This window comes from Seriola aureovittata, chromosome 9 (genome assembly GCF_021018895.1).
Source record: "Seriola aureovittata isolate HTS-2021-v1 ecotype China chromosome 9, ASM2101889v1, whole genome shotgun sequence".
NCBI classification, from domain to species: domain Eukaryota; kingdom Metazoa; phylum Chordata; class Actinopteri; order Carangiformes; family Carangidae; genus Seriola; species Seriola aureovittata.
This window is the reverse complement of record NC_079372.1, coordinates 14,137,100-14,148,596: the sequence shown is the minus strand read 5'-3', so window position 1 is coordinate 14,148,596 and position 11,497 is coordinate 14,137,100. Positions and strand designations below refer to the sequence as shown.

General features: G+C 40.5%; 1 protein-coding gene across 2 annotated transcripts; it reads right to left on the bottom strand.

The window, feature by feature from the left end:
* Positions 1-104: 104 nt before the first annotated feature.
* On the bottom strand, positions 105-8,619 carry samd10a (sterile alpha motif domain containing 10a). 2 transcript variants are annotated; one of them, XM_056385262.1, is made up of 5 exons: positions 7,946-8,619; positions 6,021-6,202; positions 1,646-1,814; positions 1,404-1,550; positions 105-519 (listed from the first exon to the last, which is right to left on the bottom strand). In XM_056385262.1, exons 1-5 carry the CDS (start codon positions 7,956-7,958, stop codon positions 497-499), a joined length of 534 nt encoding a protein of 177 aa, XP_056241237.1. In that variant the 5' UTR covers positions 7,959-8,619; the 3' UTR covers positions 105-496. The 2 variants fall into 2 exon arrangements, with proteins under 2 accessions (XP_056241237.1, XP_056241238.1); XM_056385263.1 differs by having other exon boundaries at positions 1,410-1,550; positions 7,946-8,618.
* Between the last annotated feature and the right edge of the window lie 2,878 nt (positions 8,620-11,497).

Here is an 11,497-nt window from a genome sequence, read left to right as displayed (position 1 = left end):
GTAATGTAGTTTATCATCACGTGCTTCAACACAGCTGCTCTTTCAAGGGTAATGCACACATTTCTGACCTTTAGGTGGACATTTGCAAAAAATATAGAAATAAATAAAGGCAATGATGTTTTTATTCATTTCTCAGTTCTTTTTTTTCTGACATTTAAAAAAGTTTCAGAGAGAGAGACAGAGAGAACAAGGCAGAGGCAGTAACAGAGGAATAGTTATTGTAATCGATCACACAACAGAGCAAGAAAATGACAAAACAGATTGTCATGGTGCTTTTTCATCACAGTTCATAGTCAGTCCATGAAGATTGTGTCTGTTCATCGTGCAGATGGGGAATGAAAAGCTGCCAACTTTTGTTTAATATCACAATTCATGATATCACTCTTCATTGGAATTCTTTTTTTTTTTCCACAGATCTGATTCACATATTTGAGGTTTTTTTTTATCATATATTCCATGATTCCACAGCGTCCACAGGCTTCTTTCAGCAATCTGGCTATGACACCTTTCCAAAGGAACCTGCAAAAGAGAGAAAGATGAATACAAAAGTTCAGCATTTTGGGGAAATATGCTTATTGGTTTTCTGGCAGACAGTCAGATAAGAGGATCAATAAGCACTCTTGTGTCTGTCTGGAAGCAGCTAGCCTAGCTTTGTGCAAAAATAAAAAATATGCGTCTACCAGCTACCCTAAAGTTCACTAATCAACATGTTGTCAAGAGCTGAAGTCGTAATGTTTCATCCAGACTAGCTTCTGTTCAACCAACTTCTGTAACTGTCATTCAGGATTTCTTTCTTCTGTCTTTCTGAATAAATTAAGCTCCTGAGGGTTATTTTCCATATTCTGTTCTATTCTATTCTATTCTATTCTATTCTATTCTATTCTAAAGACCGTTAGAAAACATAAATAATGAATAAACAACAATATATTGTATGTTATCTAAACATATGACACAAACCATGACATGTTGAGAAAGGCTCTGTTCCAAGGCTGGTATGATCTTTCAATTTTTAATTTGGATTTTTGCAGTTTTACAGGGGGTTATATGTCAGGAGAATTTTTGACTCTGAGCAGTTACTAGGCAACCAGCAGAGACCCCAGGAAGTTCCTGGTCCCAGCCAAGAAATAGTCCCAGAAATAACCACCCATAAAACAAAGTTAAACAAAGAAAGTTCAAACATCTTAATTAGTGAGCTTGAATGATGGTAGTGTTTTTTTCAGATGAGCTGTTTCCCCTGTTTCCAGTCTGAAGCTCCATGTTTACCATACAGACATGAGACTGGTATCAATCTTCACATTTAACTCTTGGCCAGAAGGTGAATAAGTATATTTCACAAAATGTTGAAGGATTATTCTCTAGGCAATGTTTGCAAATGGAGAGGTAAAAACTAAAAACACACACACCCTCACCTCTGCTGAGCAGCTGCAGGTTGCGTCCCTCCTCCTGCACCTGAAGCTGCAGCACCTGTTGCAGCAGCTCCTGTCGAAGTGTCTCTTGCACTAATCCCATCCTCTCCAGCTTCTCCCCATTGAGACGCAGCAGTGCACGGCCTGTGAGGTGAAAGCAGAGGGATCAAAAATCCTGTTTCACCTTTGAATTGCAATTCTTGAATCATCATGTGTTCTGGTTATCTTAGCGTTGGGACCTGTGATGGCGTGGTGGGAGAACGCCTCCACGTAGGTCAGGTAGTTGTGTGGACAGTGTTTCTTCAGCCATTTACAAACATCTTGTTGTGACCAGAGCACGACGGGGCGGATCAGGCTGGGCTGTGTCGGGCTGGTGTGATATATCCCATAGCTGTCGCTTGAACGGTACTGCAGCCAGACAGACATACGGATAAATACAGAGAAGACTGATATGCATTACAGAACTAGTTTGACTTTTTGAGAAATGTAATTATTCGCATTCTTGCCAGGAGTTCGATTATAAGACGGATACCACTACTATGCCTGAGCCTTAACCTGACCTTGGCAGGAACTGTGGCATTAAAAATCCCTCATCTATATATGATCAGATCAATAAACACATGGTTTTTCTTCAGTGTACGTTATGTGCGATCTCTGCAAACACTGCTGCTGAGTTACAAGTCTTCTATGAAGCTCGTACGGTGACAATTCAGTATCAAATACTTCCAGACAAACAGGCTAAGTTACAGAAATATGAACAAATATGGGCCTGCTGTACATGAGAAACTGACAAGATACATGAGAAAGAACAGGTTTCAAACGCATTAAAGCACGCAGAGATGATCATGACTATATGTGCACACAGATCAAACACTGAGTAAAGGAAGATTAGCGAACATGCAGCAGCAGCAGCAGCAGCAGCTCCTACAACCGCACAGACAGAGGAGCTGCAGGCCAGTGTGATCTGGAGATGCAGCTCTTTAATCTTAAAGATGTGCAGGATGTAAAATTGTGGAAGGACTAATCAAACTGGGCCTTTGATCAGTCAATCAGCTTTAAAAATTCAGCAGGTTCAGCGTTTCTCCAACTCAGAATTTCTCAGATGTGAGAAAGAGGTGCCTCAAAAAAAGAAGAAAAAAAAAAAAGGGCTGGCTTACATTTAAGAGAGAGTGAAGATTTGTGCTAGAAGTCTGCCTAATACATATGAGTCTGCTGATAACTCTATCTGCTGCAGAGTGACATGTTACCGTTTAATCAATGCAGAAAACGCTCCAGCTAAGAAAGATATTCGTTCTTAAAATATGGTTTTTATATGTATATTTCTAATGCAGCTTAGAGTCTCTTCTCAGGCTACTTTTTTTAATTCTGTGCATTATATATTATAATAAGTTGTATTTAATGCTAATTGTGTTCATAATCTATTAAATATCTTTATATCTAAAACTCATTTCCCTGATAAAAAGAAATGCCAGATTGATGTATGTATATTCTTATGTGGCTTACAATCTAACATGTTTATTATCAGATCCTCTGCTACGAATAATTCCTACAAATGATCCATCTGACAAAGACCCATTCAGAGTGACAGAGTGTTGGTTCCTTTACAAGTTGAATCAACTGTATTTTTCTTTTTTGTGTCCTGGCTGTCCTTCAATCCACCATGGTCGTACAGTTTTTGCTTTTTATCTTTAGACTTCCTGCTCGAAACCTGAAGAGCACAAGATCTCCTTTCATTTTACTTTCATCCCAGTGACGCACTCCCTTTGTTTGTTGTGAACACAGTATTTATCACTTCACACCCTCACTTTTGTAGCACTTAGTGTTATAACTTGACTGGTGATAGGTTCACTCCTAATATCTTGCACTGTGGCCATTAGTGGGTCTTTGTGTAGATACATGTATTCTGAATTATAACACAAAGGACTGCCGCCTCTCATACCGTGTAGTAGCAAATCCAAGTCATTTTAATGTAGTTGTAATGTTGCTGACATGTTTAATATGGATATAAAGATTTTCCTAAATTCATCAATAATAGATTGTTTTCAACACGTCAAAGAGGCTGTGTTCAGAGTGCAATACTGTCACCAACATCCCATATATTTCTCCACTTCCACAAAGGCCGCAAATAATTATTTTCATTATTACTTAGCCTCACAACTATTTTGTAAATTAAGTTATTAATTGTTTGGCTGCTACAATGTCAGAAAAATCAAAAAAGTAGTTGCAAATCTTTTTTCAATCTTGTTTAGTGTCTACAGTGGCATTTGGGGGATAAATGATGGGGATAGAAAAATGACAGAGGGATTATAATGAGTGTTTACTGTTTTTTTTCTCATGTACAATGTGGAAGAGAGGAGACTGGACGAGTGGATAAGAGTAAAACATGTAGAAAAAAAGAGTAAATACAACTAATTGAAGGAGAAAAGAACGCTGAACTGTGGAGTGAAAATACTTTACACATGTTCCAGTGCAGCACATTCTTCAAACACTGATTAAGTTTGTGTTCTTCAAGACAAAAATAAACCGACCACTACATTATGGGCATCCAAGAAGATTGAAGCGAACAAACAATGCAGTGTATACAACTCTGTTATCAGCCCAGTCCAGTTCTATGTTTGCAGCTTTAGCTTCAGCTCATAACCGCCTTTTAAAGAGCCTTTCATGGAGTGAAGACAAAGGCGTGGACTCTCTGACTTGTAACCAAGGGCTTTAAATGAGGCCAGTTTACAGCACAAATGGATTGTCTCCGTTGACGGCAATGACTGTGCGAGCACACAATGCTGTATCAGATAACAAAGTGAATATCAACTAAAAGATTTAATTTAAACAGAAACAGAATCTCCACTGGAAGTGGATGTGACAGCGCTTCACATAAAAAGATCTATAAAAGAAGGCGTCGCATAATGTTTATTAACCTGCAACAACAATCACAGGCTGCATACCATCAAATTAAATTCCATTTCTTTCTGCTCTCAGTCAACAAACACAGTGGTGCTGCAGCATACTGGAGTGTTGACGGACTTGTGCTATTTAAAGCTCTGGTAAAAGGATGTTGGAGGCCACAAACCCGCTGGGGGAGAAAGCAGCGTCCATTCTCTGCTAACAAAGTGCCCATCTGCAACAATGGATGGTGACTGGCCGCATTTTTCAGAGTACAAATCTTTTCTATCAGATTTTTCTGTACAGAAATCTGTCAGAAAAGTTAGTGAACGCCAGTGAGGATCGTTTGCATGTATACTCATGTTGATAAGACGACAAGGAAAGGATTTGTTTTAATGACTTCTTAAGTAGGCATTAGATTTGTTTTGTATCTGCATGACTTGTGTGTAGAAATGCAGTGGGACTGATAATGAAAAGGAAACGTAACACTACCAATTTCTTGCTATTGTCGGGCATCTTTAATGATCTATTACAAATAATGGAACCAGTTTGGATTAATCAAAGTAAGGATTAATTCAAACCGAATTCATGTACTTGGTGATTCTGATGTTTAAATCCGAACTGAAATCTGAATTCCCCTCAGGTTTCGTGCATCGAAATGTAAATGACGATACTGTTGTGAATATTTTAGCATTTTTTTCCACATAATTTCAGAAAAAGTTCTTTTGCATGCACCTCCTCACTACTGTGTATGTGGTGCATTGCAATGTCTCCGCACAGATGTCCGCGGTGCACCGAGCCAAATGGGGGATTCATGAACTTTGACCTGATTTGCACTGAACTATGTACGCAGCCAACGGCTGCTGAACTCTTCTTGGTCTGAAAGATGGACCAATCAGCCGACTTGTGCGTCTGAATTTCCAGAACTGCACAATAACGAATTGGCCACATATCAAGACAACACAAAATAGATATTCATTTCAGACAAATATCAGAGTTCAGATACAACAACCAGGCTTGCTACAAGAACAGTGCTTGAGTCTCTAAGAAACTAGTCATCTACTGTTAGCATTGTAGTTAAAGTGGCACCATTTAATACAGCCCCACCAGGGGTTTTGTAGTGGTAAATATTGTGCCAACCAACGCAAAGCATGGAGCGCAAGCCTTGTTTTTAAGGCTCAATGTGAAAATGCTTTTAGTGATTTAGTCTAGCTAGCATTAGCTGTCTCTCTTTGGGTCATGGGTCCAGTTGTGTTGATGGTAAATATCTGACCAGACTATTAAAACTCACAGCAAATGGTCGCCCTGTAACCTCACCACTCTGTATGTTATCATAGGAGGTAATAAAATGAAAGATGGGACTAAGCATCAGCTTACAACACTGGCTGCACCGCTGGTTAACTGCTAGTGTGGCTGTTAGAATATGAGTTATATTACAGTCTACTTTTACTGCCCGCCACACAGATCAATCAAATGACCAGTACCAACATTGTCAGTCGGTAATTACAGTTTTGACCCAGAATGCTGAAATCTCAGCTAAAATTGATTCTAATTCAGTTTGAGTTGAAGCAACACTGCTGTTACTTCTTGCACAGCACCATCATGCTTAATTACAAAGGAACAGTGCTCTCTACCAGGAAAAAAACATAGAAAACCTGGGGGGTTATCATACTACATCAGTCCAGGAACCAGGTGTGCTGATGAACATGTTGAGGTGATGCAGGTGTTCAGTACCTGCAGGGACTCTGTGCCCGGCTGCTGCAGCAGCTTCACTGTCCTGCCTCCCGCTGTTTTCTGTCCTCGCCCGTCATGCCAGGTTAGATTCCCACCTGTCCGTCTACTCAACTGGTGCTTGAAGTCCTCAGGCAGAGCCCTGTACTCCACAGCTGGCCTGCAGAAACTGAAACTGGATGCCGCTGGAGAGATAAAAGCATCAAGTTCAACGATTAAACAGCCAGGCCTAACTATAATCACTGATGATGTAAAAACAGCATGAAACTTATTTGCTCTGCAAAAACCTCCTTCCCTCTGCGTGACTTGAAAACAAAAGCTAGAGTTGAACCCAACCAGACACCCTGCCATTCTGGGATGATCTCATTATGAAGTATCTGCTCGTACCTGCTCTAACTAAACTGAGAAGGCATGAGGCAATGTTCAAAGTTATCTTAGCCTGGACAAGCTCCTGGGTGATTCCTGGAAGTCAGTGTTCAGGTGTAACTATTACTTTGTGCAGACCTTGTAGGTGAATGTTGGAGCTGTTAGACGAGCCACTTTCTCATCATTATGAAGAGGCCTGTAGGCAGAAATCCAAGCCCACTCAACAGCAGGTGGCTTCCCAACACCCAGTAATTAAAGAAAGTGTGCAACTACAGTAAACACACTGTTACTGGCACAGATTCTGGCAGAAAGCCATGGGTCATTACTGATTCATGTGCCAGATTGGAAGGATTTTCTTGCTGTGTTTGAAGCTCTGCAGATGTGTTTGTGTGTGCGTAACGTGCACGTTCAATATCTTAAATTGACTAAGAGAATTTGAAAAGAGGACAGAATGAGAGGCTGACACGGGGGACGAGGGTTTGAAGAGATGAAAGAGTGTCTTTTGGTTTTTCTAGCTTTGTGCCTTTTTTTTCTGTCATTCATCATCTCCCGCTGAGAGTGGAGCAAAGCCAAGTCCCGCAATCATCAAGGCAAACCAGCAGCATCGGATTATTATGAATAAAACCATATATGCAATTTTTTGCGTCTTTGAGGTGTAACCTCACGACTGTGCACATGTGAACCCTCCTTTCAGTGTTATTACTCCCCCAGGCTGCTGCTGTAAACACAAATGTGCCTCTTTCAGAGATTGAATACGGTTAATTAAAACCACTTGTCAGACTGAGATTTTACCTCCTTTAGTTTTGCACGTCTATGGGAGGAAAAAGTCCTCATTAACTAAGACATATACTGCCAGCACTGCATAGGAAAACACTTTCATGAACCAAAATCTTACTAAATGTGCTCTGAAGAGCCTCCAGCAATATGCTTCACTTTATATACTGGTTCAATCTAAATTGTAGATTAAAGCTCATGTTGGTAGTGTTGGAGGATTTGTGCCACAAAAAGCAACAACCTTCACCTGGTTGAGATGCCAGATACTAAAATCTCTTTAAAGAAATTTACAGGACTGGTAAGGGGAAATTTGTGGATGAAGAGTAACTCTAAAAAACTGAGGACAACCGTCAAACCATCAAAGTGGTGATGCTGGCATCCTCCAGTGAGCTGTCCGTTTCAGCACCAGCTCACTGTCCACCAGCAGACCACCCTGCCTCCCCCTGCTGTTTCTTCAAAACACCGTAGTGCTCCTACAATGTCCAATGAGTTAAAAGTTGCCATACTGTTCCGTCATACTGTATCTTATTCCGGATGGTGTTGGGTAGATTGAATGACGTTGGCGGCGTTTTTAGCTGTTGATCTAATGTTTTTACCCCATGTTCATACTGAGATGACAGTACAGCAGGCGTATTGTAACCAGACGCGACCCCCAAAACACCTGGCAAACCGGTCTCGCAAGTATTGAGTGTATCTAACGAACTCATGGCTTCAGCTGAAGTTTGATCCTATTTCAAAGAAAACTTCCAAAGAATTTAACGAAATTTAAACAACAGAAAGCTGCCTACCGTCCACAGCCATGGTGTTTCTGTGCCGTAGTGGATCAAATCAAAGTCTGCCCATCATAGCCTCTGGTGACGGACACACAGGCTGCGGCGGGTCGTGCGCCCAACTCCCCTCCTCTCCGCGCTGTGTCTAGCAACAAAAGTTTGAGCGAGGTCTGTCAGGACGAAGCAGGTTCCACATCCTCGCAGAGGACCCGCTGGTCTGACGGGGGAAATGCCTTAAAACCAGCTCACGTCGCCCACGGTGTCGTTCGCTGCTGCTGCTGGTGTCTGTGTGCTGAAGTTGTTGACAGACAGACAGGAATGTCGCCGAGCAGCTGGATGACTGGTTCCGCTTGCTCGTACAGGCGCGAGAGTGCGTGCGTGCGCGCGTTCTGCGTGTATTTGTGTGTGGTTTCTATCTGTGTCGTGAGAATCAGACACGCGGCTTTTTCTCAAGAGCCTGCATGAGCGCAGTGAGCTCAAAGTGCAGCCCCGGGCCCTGTAATTAACTCAGCCAGTGGAGACTGAAAAAAAGCCGGATGAAAAGGCTTCTCATCACTGCTGCATCCAACATAAGGAATTCCCCTTTGCCTTTTCTTAAAGAAAGGGAGCTCTGTGCGCGCCTGTGGGCAATGGGCCCTCTCTGTGATGGACCCTCTATGTGGGGTTTGTCCAGAAGAGCTGCAGGACATCAGGGCAGATATCAGAGAGCACTGTTCCTGCTCCCACCTGCCCATAAAGCCACTTCATTGATCACATCTGCTCTTGGATAGCTGTGGATGAGGTGATCTTTGCCAAACACAACCACAACCAATCATAATCAAAAAAGCATTAACTGTTGTCACTTCATTCCCTTTCTTGTTTGCAAGTAACAACTTGCATTTATTTTTAGCTTTATTTAATTTTTATTGTTTTGATTTAATGTCATGTCTTCCACCATTGGGTTGTGCTTATAAGATCAGATATGGAGGGCTGAACATAAAAGATGAATACATTCACATACAGTTAACATACAGCCAAATTACATATTTTATTGATTTTTGAAGCCAAAAGAAGTAAATACAAACCCTGCAGTAAACAAACATTAAACATCAGCCTTTGTTTAAATGTTAATGCAGTTACTTTTATGTCATTAACTTAAAAAAAAAAAACATATGGTGCCCAAATTTTTGTTTTCTGAACAGCTGTGGGTCTTTTCAAAGTTAGTTCATGCACAAAAAAGCTCTCACATGTCCCAGAGTCCACTCTTTGGTTTAAGGTTTAAAAATGACTGAATTATTACACTTCAAGTGTTAAGGTATTACCTCTGCAACAATTCCAGAGTTGCTCCCAGTTCTGGTGGATAACTGATGTTGAGGCAGTAGTGTGTTGCAAACATCAGCACAAGGCCTTTGCCAAAATTGGGAACACTGACATCCCTGATGGTCTGGTTTATTACAATCATGAAGTGTCCAGCTGTCAGGGGAGACTTGCCTATGGTACACAACAGAGGAAAAAGTCACAATTAAAGTAAAAAGAACAGCATCATCATCAACTAACATCATGACCATCAAAAGCCATAGTCAACTACTGTAAAAATATTTCGTCATTAATTGGCTTACATGTTTGCACAATATCGAGAAACCACTCATATCCAAATTTGACCTTAACTTAATTTTCCACTCAATATGCTAAAATATACTTAATGGGATTAAACGTAATACTGTTTTGAAATGTTAAAATATTTGGTGCACATGGTTTATTTAGTTTATTTATTTTTACTGGTAGTCCCATGGCGAATTATGCAATCAGTGAACACAACGATGCATGGTGTGCTTAGAAGCTGATCACCTTCAGATGGCAGACACATTTCATCAGCTGTCAGGAACAACTTGCCCTGCTCTTCACTGAAATTGTTCAAAAGCAGCGCAGGAAACCAGGGAAGATCAGGATCTAGATGCTTTGCTTTGATAGCTAAGGTTTCCCCCTCATCATGTTGTCAACTCTTCAGCTTCTTGGTAAGAGAGTCATAACCACTACCTACAACTTTATCTTCAATAACATGACAGAGGATAGCTTCAAACAATCTTCCTGGCAATTTCACTAAGATGTTTCTTCCCTGGTCTAGGGCAGATGGTTCAATGGTCTCCCCTACAATCAGGTCAATCAGTTCATGTCTTTCACATCCTGTTGACTGCTCTTTGTTTTTGAGCTTCCTAGTAATCTCTGATGGCAAGTGCCAGTTGTTGTCCACTTGAGTGTGTCAATGAGAGGTTGGGAGTGCGCTTGAGCTTGATGTAGACAGCAGAGAGCTGGAATTGTCCGCACAGTATTCACCTGTAGAGGGCACACGAAAGTATATAGCAATACTGATTCAATACATTTTCACATTCACAATCGGCCCTAAACATAATTAAAACAGTATCTCTACAACACACACAACATTGTTGACAGAGACTGGCTTGTTTTTTTTGTCTCTGTTTAAGCATCAGCTATACCAGATGTACTGTAGCTCTTATCATGCAACCCATAAACCTCTATTAAACCTGGTCACAGAGCTCAGTTAAATGATTTATCATCTGGCTGGTTGATGCATACACATGGTGCACCAAGATGGTTTTTAGTAGGTGGAGAAGTAGTCTACTTTCTTAGTGATGTAGGGTAGTACACAAAAAAAAAAATGAGTTCATTCCATAACAATTCACCTAAGACCTCGAAGTTAATGACCTGTTCTGCCTTGAAGTGCCTTGAGATAACGTTGTGATTCGACGTTAGGAATAGAATTTACTGTCTTGGATTTTCTTGAAAAGAAACATCATGGAGGCTTCTGTTAAATCCATTCATGGGACCTGGCAAGACCCTATAGCTCTACTTCAAATACTGTTTTAGTTATCAATTTTGAAGTTTGGCCCTCGGAGCAAAATTTCATCATTTTTGTGAGTCTTTGCAAGCCTCACCAATCACTTATTTTGCACTGGACTATGATGAAATTTGTACTGAATATCCAAGAAACCCTAAGGATAATTTGCAAACATGTATTCATGTAAATAGTTGTTGCTTAATGGTTTTATTTCCTGAACGCACAATCTTTAATTTTCAAAAAATAATATTTCCCTTTTTTGCAACCAAAGTTTGATGCTTCGTAGTATTAGATTTTCACTTCTAGATGTTACTTGTTCCTGCATAAAAAAGAGTGCTACAGATCTTGGTAAATTTATTTTAATTTATTTTTTATTGGCAAAGTGCTAATATTGCATATATATATATATATATATATATATATATAAAGATGTTATGTTACTCCATTTTTGAAAATACCCTTCTTTTTTTCCTTTACTATACCCTGGCTGTAATATTACATTTAGTGATTTTATTCGAAATGTTGTACTAAGGTTTTCTGTCAGGTGCCAGGCCACAGCTAGCTGCAGGCTGTAAACGCCCCCCTAATACCATGAATGTGTGCCAATTCATTTTGAAAGAGCAACAGCCAATGGGGAAACGCCAACATATGGCCAATGGTGTAGCTTCATGACTCAATAACGTGGCATTCTGCTGACCAATGGTGTAACCTGATCACTCAACTCTATCACTGAC